The sequence below is a fragment of the Rana temporaria genome, chromosome 1 (assembly GCF_905171775.1).
Source record: "Rana temporaria chromosome 1, aRanTem1.1, whole genome shotgun sequence".
Lineage (NCBI taxonomy): Eukaryota > Metazoa > Chordata > Amphibia > Anura > Ranidae > Rana > Rana temporaria.
In genome coordinates this window covers 76,479,377-76,494,269 of record NC_053489.1, presented here as the reverse complement: position 1 = coordinate 76,494,269, position 14,893 = coordinate 76,479,377, and the positions used below count along the sequence as shown (strand labels likewise).

General features: G+C 44.5%; 1 protein-coding gene across 1 annotated transcript in view; it reads right to left on the bottom strand.

Moving 5' to 3' along the window:
• The window catches only part of LOC120928288 (granzyme A-like), a 50,635-nt gene that overhangs the window by 20,128 nt on the left and 15,614 nt on the right, over window positions 1–14,893 (bottom strand). Inside the window, exons 3-4 of the mRNA XM_040339385.1 lie at window positions 12,599–12,740; window positions 6,096–6,371 (exon numbers count right to left, since the gene is read on the bottom strand). Coding sequence (XP_040195319.1) covers window positions 6,096–6,371; window positions 12,599–12,740 — 418 coding nt within the window. The remainder of the gene's footprint in view (window positions 1–6,095; window positions 6,372–12,598; window positions 12,741–14,893) is intronic.

Below are 14,893 nucleotides of genomic sequence, written 5' to 3'. Positions count from 1 at the left end.
AATGGTTGGTTTGAGAAGTGAGACGTGAAAGACTGGATGAATCTTGTAGGTATTTGGCAGGGATAATTCGAAGGCCACAGGATTAATTTTTTTCTTAATTTCGAAAGGACCAATGAACCTAGGACCCAGTTTCCGGGATGGGCAGGACAGTTTAAGGTTCAAAGTGGAGAGCCAAACCTTGTCTCCTACTTCCAAAGTCGGACTCTCCTTCCTCTTTCTGTCATAGTATTTTTTATAGTCCTCCTGGGATCTTTGCATAGTTTCTTGAAGAATCTGTAAATTGTCTTGGAGAAAGGTTAATCTGTCTTGTACGGCAGGCACCGTTGCTTCAGGAACGGTATTGGGCAAAAAGGACGGATGAAAGCCGTAATTTGCCCAAAATGGAGACTGGTTAGTGGTGGAGTGTACCGAATTATTGTATGCAAATTCGGCACATGGAAGTAGGGCTACCCAATTGTCCTGAGAGGCGGTGGAAAAACAGCGGAGATATTGCTCTAGTGTTTGATTGGTTCTCTCAGTTTGGCCATTACTTTGTGGATGATAAGCGGATGACAAGCAGATTTCGATGTTCAAGGCTTTACAGAGAGCCTTCCAAAATCTTGAGGTAAATTGCACCCCTCTGTCGGATACAATACTACTGGGCAGGCCATGCAATCTCACAATCTCCTTGATAAATGTATGTGCCGTGTCCATGGCCGAGGGGGTCCCTAATAACGGCAAAAAATGGGCCATCTTCGTTAGCCGGTCGACCACCACCAGGATCGTGGTAAACCCTTCAGAGGGGGGTAATTCCACTATGAAATCCATAGATATCGCTTTCCATGGATGGTCAGGGACAGGTAGCGGTCTTAACAGACCCCAGGCTTGCGTGCGGCTTCCTTTACTTCTGGCACAAACTGTACAGGAACTTACAAAGTCCTTGCAATCCTTCCTCAGGTCCGGCCACCAATAGGATCGCTGAATCAACTCAGAAGTCTTATGGACCCCAAAATGACCCGCAAGCTGGTGTTTATGAAGGGTCTTGAGAAGCTGAAGTCTGGCTCCCTCAGGTACAAAAATCTTATTCCCGTGCCACAGGAGCCCTTCTTGTCTTCTGAATGCAGAACTCTCGGATTCAGGACATTGAGCAGAGGCTTGTTTCAGAGCTGACTTTAGGTCGGGCTGAATCAACAAAAAATTCTGGGGGGACAGGATGGTGCTAGGAACGACAGTCTCTGGAGTTTCTGGGAACATGCGTGAAAGGGCATCTGCTTTACCATTCTTGGACCCCGGGCGATAGGTAAGATGAAAATTAAATCTTGAAAAGAATAAAGCCCATCTGGCTTGCCGTGGTCTTAATCTCTTGGCAGATCTGAGGTACTCGAGATTCTTATGGTCTGTGAATACCATGACGGGATGAGCAGCACCTTCCAGGAGATACCGCCACTCCTCTAAAGCAGTTTTTATTGCCAGTAACTCCCGGTCCCCCACGTCATAGTTCTTTTCCGGCTGGCTCAATTTTCGGGAGAAAAAGGCTATTGGGTGTAACAAAGCTTTAGGGCCCTGTCGTTGAGACAGGACGGCCCCTACGGCAACTTCTGATGCGTCGACCTCGAGGACATAAGGTAGTGTTGGATCCGGGTGTCGTAAGATGGGAGCTGAGGTGAACAGAGTCTTTAGTTTACTAAAAGCCTCCTGGGCCTCCTGGGTCCACTGAAAACGGGTATGCTGGCGGGTCTGCTGGGTAATGGGGGCAATGATGCCAGAAAAGTCTTTAATAAACCTCCTATAGAAGTTTGCAAACCCGATGAACCTTTGGATGCCCTTCTTATCAGTAGGGGCTGACCATTCCAAAATAGCGGACACTTTCTGAGGATCCATGGAGACTCCGGACGTGGAAATGATTAGACCCAGGAACTGTATGGAAGATTTTTCAAATTCGCACTTTTCCGCTTTTGCGTAGAGCCCGTGCAACCTTAATGTGGCTAGTACCTTCCGGACATGGGTTCTGTGTAATTCCAAGGTAGCAGAAAAAATAAGAATGTCATCTAAGTAAACAATAACAAAGTAATCTAGGAACTCTCTAAAGATGTTGTTCACGAAATGTTGAAACGTCGCCGGGGCATTACATAGGCCGAAAGGCATAACGAGATATTCGAAGTGTCCAAAACGGGTTCTAAAGGCAGTCTTCCATTCGTCCCCTTCCCGGATGCGCACAAGGTTGTAGGCACCTCGAAGATCGAGTTTCGTAAAGATTCGTGCAGTACGGAATCTTTGAAAAAGTTCGGGGATGAGAGGTAGAGGGTAGCGATTTTTGATGGTGATTTTATTGAGTTCCCGGTAATCCACACAGGGCCTGAGGGTGTGATCTTTTTTCTCCACGAAGAATATCCCGGCACCGGCTGGAGAGGAAGATGGGCGGATGAACTTCTTTTCTAGGTTTTCGTCAATATATTGACGCAAGGTCTCGAGCTCAGTCTCTGAAAGTGGGAATATTCGCCCAAAGGGGATTTCTGCACCAGGCAACAACTCAATAGGGCAGTCGTAAGGACGATGGGGTGGTAACGTATCGGCCTTCTTTTTGTCAAAGACATCTAGAAAATCATGATAGACTGACGGAACATCTGGGTTAGAAGTGGAGACTGGCTGGACAGTGAGACAACTGGGATGAACTATAAGCTCGGGCCTCATGCAGTGCTGGCGGCAGTAACTTGATTTGAAGGAGATACTCCCTTTGCTCCAGTCTATCTGTGGGCTATGTGCCCGTAGCCAAGGGAGTCCCAGGATCACAGGAAACATCGGTGAACAGATGACATCAAGACAGAGGAACTCTTGATGACCAGAATCAGTTGAGGTGAATATAGGGTAAGTCTCTTGGGTAACAGGCCCTGAACAAGGTGGAGATCCATCAGCTAAATGAATCTCAAGTTTATGTGTCTTGTTCCGCAGAGGAATTTGGTAGTCTTTAGCAATGGAAATGTCCAAAAAGCAACTACAAGCCCCGGAATCGATGATTGCTGGGAATCTGACCTCCCCACTTGCCAACTGTAATGCGACATGGAGAACCAGGTGAGTTGAGGAGGGGTTCGGAATTCGGAGATGCAGCAGGTTGCGGGGAGAAGATCTACAGGGTCGGATTGGACAGTTGGAACGAAGATGTCCGGCCTCTCCGCAGTAAAAACAAAGGTTCGCCTGCCGGCGATGAAGTCTTTCATTGGGGGTCAGGGCAGGGCGAACCATGCCAACCTGTATAGGCCTCCTATTGAACGTGGCCGAAGAGGAGGGCGCGTGAGCGTCTGGAGCCGTAGACTGACAGTGAGAGGGCCGGCAGGCACGTTCAGACAGACGCTCCCACAGGCGCCTGTCAAGTTGAATGGCGAGTTGAATGAGCCCCTCCAGGGTGGCAGGAGCCTCTACTCGTGCCAGTTCGTCCTTAATAAGTTCAGACAAGCCCAGGCGGAATTGATGCCTGAGGGCGACCTCGTTCCATCCCGTGTCTGCAGCCCAGTTACGGAAGTCCACCGTATAGTCCTCTACAGGGCGCTGTCCTTGTCGTAGAGCATGGAGAGCTGCCTCCGCGGTGGCCGGACGTAGAGGATCATCGTATAAGGTGGCCATAGCTTTAAAGAAGGAGTCCAAAGTGTTGATGGCGGGGTCTTTTCGTTCCAATAACTGATGGGCCCAGGATTGGGGTCCCCCAGACAGCAGAGTGATAACGAACCCCACTTTAACAGTTTCTAAGGCAAAAGTTCTTGGCTGCAGGGTCAGGTACAGGATGCAGGAGACTTTGAACGCTCAGAATTTCTTTCGGTCACCTGAGAAATGTTCAGGAGTGGGTACACGGGGCTCCGGAGGAGGGAACATCGTTTGATTCGGGGGGTCGCTTTCAAGCTGGGAGTAGCGGTCCTGTAGGCACGTCACTGTTTGCGTAAGGGCTGCGACCTGCTGGCACAAAGTCCCAAGCGGGGAAGCACCTCCGTCGGCCTCTGAAACTTCTGGCTGCATGATACTGTCACGTACCTTACCAGAGGCTGAAGTGCTGAGAGGGCTTCCCTTGCGACTGAGTGCAGAACGCCCCCTGGAGGTGAGACAGGGGGTGCTGTGCCCGGAGATGCAGGGGTTGCCAGCTGCGACTTGCTGAGAAGGTGTAGAATCTCAGCTATCCACCAGGATACGTAGTTAGGCAGGGGTACCACAGAAGTACCAGATGAGGTAGGTTCGCAGGGAAACCCAAGGGCGGAGTCAGTAGCCAAGCCGGAAGTCATGCACAGGAAGCAGGATGTAGTTGGAGTAGGTCAGAAGGCAAGCCGAGGTCATACACTGGAACAATCAGGCAGGAACAGGATAAGGGTAATCCGAAAGACAAGCCGGGGTCATACACTGGAGAAGTCAGGTCAGGCAAGCCGGGTCGTCAACGGGTAAACAGGAACACAGGAACAAGGGCTCAGGAACACACACAGGCTAACGATCATGCAGCAGTTGGTAACTGCTGCAGCAAGTCTTTAAATAGGGCACTGACGCCAGGAGTCCCGCCCGCATTGCGTGCGTACTGGCGCACACGCATGCGCAGTGAAGAATACAGGATTTGCAGAGTTGTTGCCCGTTTGCGCGTGCATGCGCGTTGCGCGCATTTGCGCGCGCATGCGCACTGCGCTTGCTGGTCCGTGAAGAGCACGTCTGACAGCTCTTCCACGGTTGGTTCCCTGACAGCTGTGCAATGCGGGAATGTGGCGGGGTCACCTGTGTTCTTGCAACACAAAATGTGAATGCAGTTTTATGTCGCATGCTATAGGGTGACCACGTGTCCCGGATTGCCCGAGACAGTCCCGCATTTTGCAGATCTGTCCCGGGCACATTCATTCCAGGACAACACAGTGTCCCTGAATGAAACTGACACAGCCACCCCCCCGGGCCAATCTGATGCTCCCAAAAAAGGCCGCCACATCACCTCTTTACTCACTGACAGTACTTGTCCTGGCCGGGAATGCCTGGAGGAGAACAATCCCGCCCCCTGCTTGTGATTGGAGAAATTCTAAATCCCGCCTCTTGTGTCCAATCACTGTGCTGTGATTCGTTACAGCACAAGCTGATTTTTGGGAAGGGAGGGTGTCCCTGAATGGTATTTTGGAAATGTGGTCACCCTAATGCAATATCGTGCCACGTTTTTACAAGTTTGCATGAGTCTTTTCAGCATTTGTATAGGGCAGCTTATTGATTTCAATGAACATCAAGCACAACAAAGTAGCTCGTGTATGTTTTTGACTGTTGATCTTTGTGCATTTTTTTACATGTGACAAAAGCACTTTTTATGCCCCGAGTGGGGGCAGCACAAGAACAACAGGCATTTTTAATATTTCATAAATGAAAAAATGTGAAATAAGGGGTTGTAAAGGTTAGTTTTTTATTTTCTAAATAGGTTCATTTAAGCCAGTGCATTGTTGGTTCACTTACCTTTTCCTTCGATTTCCCTTCTAAATGTTTTTATTCTTTGTCTGAATTTCTCACTTCCTGTTTCTCCTCAGTAAGCTTGCCCCCATCATCCATTGGGGTTAGTCAGCCAGAACAGTTTACTGAGGAGGAACAGGAAGTGAGAAATTCAGACAAAGAAAACAAAGAAAAAAAACATTTAGAAGTGAAATCGAAGGAAAAGCTACTGTATTTATTGGCGTAAAACACGCACAGGCGTATAACACGCACCCTAACTTTAAGAGGGCAGTATCAGAAAAAAACTGCCACAGCCCCTGCGTATAACACGCAGGGACAGTTTACCCTCTTTTTTTAGGTTAAAAAAGTGAGTGTTATACGCCAATAAATACAGTAAGTGAACCAACAAATCACTAGCATAAAGGAACCTATTAGAAAATAAAAAACAAACCTTTACAACCCCTTTAAGGCTATCCTGGATACTTGCACTTGTTATCTGCTGGATAAAGGGTATGGCGAATAAAAATAATTTATATTTAATAGGTAATATTTAGCTGGCTAAAAATAAATAACACAAACACAGAAAATCCAAAGCAGCTCTGTATGCTGTCAAGCCAAATTCCAAACCATAGGCAGTAGCAGCCTACCCATGTATGCTACTAGAGATTGTACAATAATAAGAAATAACTCACGCCACAGGTTCCCTTGCTGGTCCCCTCTTGGGTGCAGATCATATTGCGAGTTATATTTATACTTTCTTCTTTATTCATTTGCCAGATATGAGCACACGCTCTTCTTCCCATGACTGTTACATTGACTTCCATTAATTTGTCTGACATTTTGTTATCACGATTGGATGTAAAACCCCATCCAGCTGTTTCACAAATACTCCTAGGCCTTAAAAATTTCTGTTTTTTAGGCAATGGCAAGACATTCACATATGTTCCAAGTTTTGCTTTTTCGGTTAACTGAAAAAATAGGTATTAACAATTGTAGCATTAAAATATCTTTGTAAATACATCAGAATCCAATAGCTTAAAGGGTAACTCCCCTTTCATGGAAAAAATTATAGAATTGCGATACAAGTCATATTGAATGTTATTAACCCTTTCATGCCTACGCCTATGTATGACATTTGGTGTTTACAAGTTAAAATCCATATTTTTGGCTAGAAAATTACTTAGAACCCCCAAATATTATATATATATTTTTAGCAGAGAATCTAGAGAATAAAATGGCGATTGTTGCAATATTTTATGTCATACGGTATTTGTGCGGCGGTGTTTTAAACACAACTTTTTGGGAAAAATTTACTTTCATGAATTTAAAAAAAATGAAAAAGTAAAATTAGCCAATTTTTTTTGCATAATGTGAAAGATGATGTTACGCCGAGTAAATAGATACCAAGCATGTCACGCTTTATAATTGCACGCACTCATGGAATTGCGACAAACTACGGTACCTAAAAATCTCCATAGGCGACGCTTTAAACTTTTTTTACGGTTACTAGGTTAGAGTTACAGAGTAGGTCTAGTGCTATAATTATTGCTCTCGCTTTGACGATCGCGGCGATACCTCACATGTGTGATTTGAACACCGTTTTCATATGCGGGCGTGACTTCCGTATGCGTTTTCTTTGCTGCGCAAGCTTGCGGGGAGGGGGGCGCTTTAAAAAAAAAAAATTTTTGTTTTCTTATTTTTTTTTTTTTTTTTTATAATATTAGCCGCATCGGTTGTTATGTTTGGATAGCCGATCGCCCGCTCTAAACAACGGCACCGGGATGATGCCTGCGGCTGCAGGCATCATCCCGGTATAACCCCCGAACGCCGAGGACGCATATATGCGTCCCGTCGGCGTGAAAGGGTTAAAAATGACCAATCCTTTTCAATCTGCAGACCTGTAGTTTACTGTAAAATGCAATGCAAAATGGCGACCTGGAAGTGTTCTGTACACAGAACGTGTACAGAACGCCCCCCAGATATGTCATTTCCTGCTTGTGTGATTGGCTCACTGATTTACCCAGAAGTCTGCACTATTACTATACAGGATTTATATAGCGCTAACAGTTTGTGCAGCGCTTTACAACGTTAGGGATGACAGTACAGTTACAATACAAATATAAGATACAAGTCAGATTTTTGGCATTCCTGCAACAAAAATGAAATTTTTGGTGAGATACTCCCAATAAGGAAATCATGTCTAAACGGATGCAGACCCTGCCACTTTCCTTATAGCCCTGCAAGTGCAGCAGCTGATTGATCATTATGAAACCACTCCCATTATATTGCACATGGACACAGACAAACAAACAGCTCTTTTTTTAGAATAACAAAAGGTAGGACTCTGCAACAAAGTTTGTTAACATGCTTGAAACGTATATCGATCACTCAGAGAAGAAGAAGAGTTACTCTTTAAAGGGATACACCAATAAAGCATAACAATGTATTTATTGTGACCACTGTGTTTAGTTTTTCTTTCTCTTGAAAAAAGAAACTCCTATTCATTAAGGTCACAATGAAGTTTGACCTATCTGTCTCAGCTATTTCAAATGTTTGTGTCCTGAGCACCTGACCTACCATAAGCTAGAGTATTTCAATGCATACAGTAGAGAAAGCTAACTCGACAGCTTTGCCAATGTCTTGGCAAAAGCTCAGATGGTGTGTTGAGGAGTAGGGGTGAGCTCAGGGATGTATATTTATTTATTTTAGGTACTTATATAGCGCCGTCAATTTACATATACATTGCACATTCACATCAGTCCCTACCCTCAAGGAGCTTACAATCTAAGGTCCCTAACTCACATTCATACCTATACTAGGGCCAATTTAGACAGGATCCAATTAACATGTCTTTTGAGTGTTGGAGGAAACTGGAGTACCCGGAGGAAACCCACACAAGCACAGGGAGAACATACAAACTCCAGGCAGGTAGTGTCGTGGTAGGGATTCGAACCAGTGACCCTTTTGCTGCTAGGCAAAATGTTTGAACAGTAGCCCAAACCCGCCTGAGATATCCCGCCATTGTAGCTGTCACTGTGGACCACCAATCATAAGTTTTGAAGACATTCCCTGCATGTAGACAAGGGGCGTGTATTCACTTAGCTGCGAGGTGAGCAATGCCACCGCCGCTTATGATTGGTGGTCCATAATGACAGCTCCATGGCAAGATAGCTCAGGTAGGGTAGGACCAGCATCCAAACATGTCTGAGCTTATCCCTACTGAGGATTAGCGTTTTTCTTTTAGGCCAAAAAGTTTGATTTTGGTCTCATCTGATCAGAGCACCTTCTTCCACATGTTTGCTGTGTCCCCCACATGGCTTCTTTCAAACTGCAAATTGGACTTCTTATTGCTTTCTTTCAACAGATTCTGCCACCTGAGCTGTGGATCTCTGCAGCTCCTCCAGATTAGCCATGTGCCTCTTGGCTGCTTCTCTGATGAATGCTCTCCTTGCCCGGCCTGTCAGTTTAGGTGGACGGCCATGTCTTGGTAGGTTTGCAGTTGTGCCATACTCTTTCTATTTTCAGATGATGGATTGAACAGTGCTCCGTGAGATGTTCAAAGCTTGGGGTATTTTTTTATAACCAAACCCTGCTTTAAACTTCTCCACAACTTTATCCCTGACCTGTCTGGTTTGTCTGGTTTGTTCCTTGGCCTCCATGATGCTGTTTGTTTACTAAGGTTCTCCAAAAAATCTTATGAGGGACTCACAGAACAACCATATAATTAGGTGATTTCTGAAAGCAATTGGTTCCACTAGATTTAGGTTAGGGGTATCAGAGTAAAGGGGGCTGAATACAAATGCACCCCCCACTTTCCAGATATTTATTTGTAGAACATTTTGAAAACCATTTATATTTTTTCTTAAACTTCACAACTATGTGCCACTTTGTTTTGGTCTATCACATAAAATCCCCAAAAAATACAATTACGTTTTTGGTTGTAACATGTCAAGATGTGAACAATTTCAAGGGGTGTGAAGGCAGCTTATTTAAAAGTTGGTGAGAAAACAATTTAGATCTACAGTATGTCAATATTCATCCCATTTGGCTGCAATGTATTCATCTCAAAAAAACATTGAGGCCCAGATTCTCAAAGGAGATACGACGGCGTATCTCCAGATACGCCGTCGTATCTCTGAGTCTGAGCCGTCGTATCTATGCGCCTGATTCTTAGAATCAGTTACGCATAGATTTGTATTAGATCCGACCGGCGTAAGTCTCTTACGCCGTCGGATCTTAACTGCATATTTACGCTGGCCGCTAGGGGCGTGTACGCTGATTTACGCCTAGAAATATGTAAATCAGCTAGATACGCGAATTCACGAACGTACGCCCGGCCGACGTAGTACAGATACGCCGTTTACGTTAGGCTTTTCCCGGCGTAAAGTTACCCCTGCTATATGAGGCGTACATGTGGCGTACCAATGTTAAGTATGGACGTCGTTCCCGCGTCAAATTTTGAAAATTTTACGTCATTTGCGTAAGTCGTCCGTGAATGGGGCTGGACGTAATTTACGTTCACGTCAAAACCAATAAGTCCTTGCGGCGTACTTTGGAGCAATGCACACTGGGATATGTCCACGGACGGCGCATGCACCATTCGTAAAAAGCGTCATTTACGTGGGGTCACATAACATTTACATAACACACGCCCACATCTTCCACATTTGAATTAGGCGGGCTTACGCCAGCCTTTTTACGCTACGCCGCCGCAAGTTACGGAGCAAGTGCTTTGAGAATACTGCACTTGCCCGTCTAAGTTGCGGAGAGGCGTAACGTAAATAGGATACGTTACGCCCGCTCAAAGATACGCCGCTGTACGTGACCTTAGTTTCCTTTTTGGATATTTATTTTTCCATATCTGTTCCTCTCCAATGCAGTATTATTCTTTTCTATCCCATAAAGTTTTAAAACACAAGTCTTTAATATGTTTTAATTTAACATGCCTTGAAATGCTATGATTTTTCTAGACCTTTTTTAATATTATTTACATGCTCCCCTATTCTTGTGCTTATTTTTCTTGTAGCTCTTCCAATATATTGCTTGGAGCAAGGACATTCCAAAATGTAAACTACATCGTTTTATGTCATATTTTTTCCCTGTCTGTGTGAATGTAATTTTCATTTTCTCTACTTGTTTATATACTATCATTTATTTATAGCAACTTTTTAATTTTAATCTTTGAATATGCACTGTTGCTCTGAATATTCTACTGTGTTGAGACACATGTATTTTTTTTAAAATCATGACAAAAACATGGTCTTAATGAGGTATGAAATAGGAGATAAGTATTTTAATGTATACAGTATATGAGAAGGTTTTTGTGGGTTATGAATAGCCAAGAGAAAGCAGACTGTATTTAAAGTGCAAGGTAAAAGACCGCCTGGTAATTTTTACCTACAGGTAAGCCTATAAGAAGGCTTACCTGTGGGTAAAATGAATACCTCCTAAACGTGCACCATTTACAAGATATTCACCCTGCATGCAGCCAGTGACTTCGGAGGTGCATGGGCTCTCAAGGTCCCGTATACCTTGTCGGAACATCAGAGCTTTGTGCCGGAAACAGAGCGCTCACACGCGCAAGCACAGGAGATACGTCATCACAGCTCCAGCCAATCACATAGCTGGAGCTCGCGAAGAAAGACAGGTGTGAACATGTCAGCCCTCTCAGCGGTGACACTGTAGTGCTGGAGGACTCCATTCCAAGGTGAGTATTTCATAATGTGCTAGTATGCAATGCGTGTCGGCTAGTGGCGTTGGTTAAGTTGGATTTGTTTTATGCTTATTTACCGGTGTCAGGAAAGACACTTTGAAATGTGAGTGCACTATTTTTTTAATAAACTTTCAGCCGTTTTCTAAAGATCTTACATTATGCAAGGTTCTTTTCTCTCCTCCTATATGTTGAGCTTCTTAGGATCTGAGACATCTATAACATCGGAGAGTGATCATCCGTCTATGGTCCCTGCGGAGTTTATTTTACCAAATAAAATGTGCTGCTTACATCGCAATCTGGTGAGTTCATTTAGGCATACATTATTGGAAGCCTCTAAATACCAAATTAACGCCATTCTTTCTGGCCTTCTCCTCCTCCCACTCCTCCTCCTCCGAGTGTAGCTTTGGATTGGAGGGGGAGAGCAGTCATGTGACTGTCCATGAAACATCAGAGGAGAGCAGTCACGTGGCCGTGCTATCACATGAGACTGGGGGTCTCCTGGGAGTGCAGGGGGTCTTTATAATCAAATAGGCTGTGTACTGTGCAGGGGGGGCGATGTAATGTAAAAGAGGCTGTGTAATGTAAAGGGGGCTGCATAATGTGTAGGGGGTCTGTGTAATGTGCAGGGGGCCTGTGTAATACAATGGGGTCTGTGTAATGTGCAAGGGCTGTGTAATGTGCAGGGGGTCTGTGTAATGTGCAGGGGGTCTGTGTAATGTACAGGGGGTCTGTGTAATGTGCAGGGGGTCTGTGTAGTGTGCAAGGGGGCTGTGTAATGTGCAGGGGGCTGTGTAATGTGCAGGGGGGCTGTGTAATGTGCAGGGGGTATGTGTAATGTGTAGGGGGTCTGTGTAATATAGAGGGGGTCTGTGTACTGTGCAGGGGGCCTGTGTACTGTGCAGGGAGTCTGTGTAATGTTCAGGGGGGCTGTGTACTGTGCAGGGGGTCTGTGTAATGTGCAAGGGGTCTGTGTAATGTGCAAGGGGTCTGTGTAATGTAAAGGGGCTGTGTAATGTAAAGGGGGTCTGTGTAATGTGCAGGGTGTCTGTGTAATGTAAAGGGGGCTGTGTAATATGCTGGGGGCTGTGTAATATGCAGGGGATCAGTGTAATGTGCAGGGGGTCTTTGTAATGTGCAAGAGGTCTGTGTAATGTAAAGGGGGTCTGTGCAAAGTGCAGGGGGCTGCATAATTTTCAGGTGGTCTGTGTAATGTGCAGGAAGCTGTGTAATATGCAGGGGGTCAGTGTAATGTGCAGGGGGCTTTGTAATGTGCAGGGGGTCTGTGTAATGTAAAGGGGGCTATGGACATTTTTTTCCTGAAACTTTCCTCTTAGAATTAGGGTGCAAGTTATACATCTGTGCGTGTTATACGCCGATAAATACAGTATTCCATTTTTGGTTTTGAATTTAATACCACTTTGAGCTGAATTGTATCTGTTTACCTAAACTTGAAAGTAATCAGTAGACCATGAGTAGTCTCACCTGTAACAGCTGGATGTCATAATCAAATGTCCTTGCATTAAAAAGCTCATGTGGAAAGACATTTAGAACACGTATCTTCTGTTTTTCTGGTTCAGCGTCCCTAATGGAATGGGCTCCAAGAATCACTTTTGCTTTACTATTACTGGAAAGAAAATGCATATACACAAATGTAAACATTTTATGTTACTTAATTAGAACAGTATGTAATGCATTTTAATAATACATTCTTCATTTTAGGTATAAGGGCAGCTTCACACTACCCCACTTGGCTTTGAGCAAAGTGCAGCTAACCCACGGTTTTCGTACGGATCAGTTGCGCTTTCCCATAGATTTTACCTATGTCCCGTGGTTTTGGTGTCTATGGGAAAGCGCCGCTAACCCGCATAAAAAACATGGGTTAGCTGCACTTCGGCCAAAACACAGTGGGGTCGTGTGCAGCTGTCCTTAAAGCGGGGGTTCACCCAAAAAAATAAATTTTAACATGACATTCAGCCGAGTTGTCAGAATGACAATCGGCAGTTTTTTTTTTTTCACTGCAGCACATACCTTATTTTCACCGCCGCTTCCGGGTATGTAATGTGCGGGACTGGGCGTTCCTAAGTGATTGACATCCTTCCGACCGGCGCATACAGCGCGTCACTAGTTGCCGAAAGAAGCCGGACTGCGAGTCAGCTCTATACGGCGCCTGCGCACAGACGTTTGGCTTCTTTCGGCAACTAGTGACGCGCTGTATGCGCCGGTCGGAAGGATGTCAATCACTTAGGAACGCCCAGTCTCGCACATTACATACCCAGAAGCGGCGGTGAAAATAAGGTATGTGCTGCACTGAAAAAAAAAAAACAGCCGATTGTCATTATGACAACTCGGCTGAATGTCATGTTAAAAAAAATTTGTTGGGGTGCACATCTTGGGACAAATAAAGCTGAGCATACTTTCAAATACAATTTTACATTTATGCATCAGATTTTAATTCAGCATGCTACAAACTTCAAATTTGTTAATGGAAACTGAATGCTGTGCAGAAAAATTTGACAATCAGATTCAGCGCTACACTACTGAGACACCATAAGAAATGTCCTTGGCCAGGCAAGCGTTAGCACTGATACACAAGGGATAGCAGCTGCAACAATCACCTGGATCCCTTACTCAGGTCTGTACTCACAATGTCCCTGGGTAGTTGGATGCCTCCTTCCAATATTAGATGGACATTTCTCCATTGAACTCTACAGACCAGCAGACCAGATCCTCTGTGAAATCCTTTGATTAGTTCCAGAAATTCTCAGCAAAGCAGGCCCCCTAGCTCTAGCATAGCTGGGACCTCGAAACACATGTAGGAGGGCAGCAGCCCTTCAGGCTGGAAACTTCTCCTCCTGGACAAGAACAGGGCAGCCCCAGACTATTTTTGCACTCCCCAGCCACCTACTGGGCACCCTCCTCCAGGGATTGGCTGAGGCAACATGAACATTCAGGCTGCTGTTTTGCCTATTCCCAACCCACTATATTCTGGAATCCTCCAGAAGACGGGGAAGCAATAAAACCTGCAGCCTGTGAAGCCAAGAACAGCCCAACACAATTGCAAACTGCTCCACTGTTTACAGGGCAGCCCAAAACAACTAAATGTACCTAATTTTTCTAGCAACTATCAATAATCTCTGTTGTTATTACAGTCAATTGTCACTATACAGTTATATTTTTTTTTGTGAGGGAGTCTATTCCACATTTTCACAGCTCTTACTGTGAAGAACCCTTTATATATGTGTAGGTTAAATTTATTTTTCACCAGATGTAAAGAGTGACCCTTTGCCCTTTGTGATGATCTGAAAGTGAATAATTATGTATGTATAATTTGTGTCTATGTTATAATAGAGCCATGTTCTTTTGACAAAACATATGTTAAAGAGAAATTGGGGTTGATTTACTAAAGCCAAATCCACTGTGCACTGCAAGTGCACTTGGAAGTCGAGCTCTGCTGATTTCTATCAACCAATTATCTGCAAGCTAAAATGCTGTGTTTTATTTTCCTTGCATGTCCCTATCACAAAAAAGAAAAAAACAGTGCAGCGCTAGTGAGTGATATTGTGCTCATATAAATTAATAATAAACAAAAAAAGTCATTCTGGAATAAACTGAAAATATAGCCAGAATAGGAAAAAACATAAAAATGCAGATGGATATATGAAGAAAAAGTCTTAAAAAGCCACGAAACAAAGTTCATATGACTCTATCCAGTAATTTTCCTTGTGAAAGAGAAGTGGATTGTGCAGACAATGTGAAAGACTCTTGATTGATGTGAGG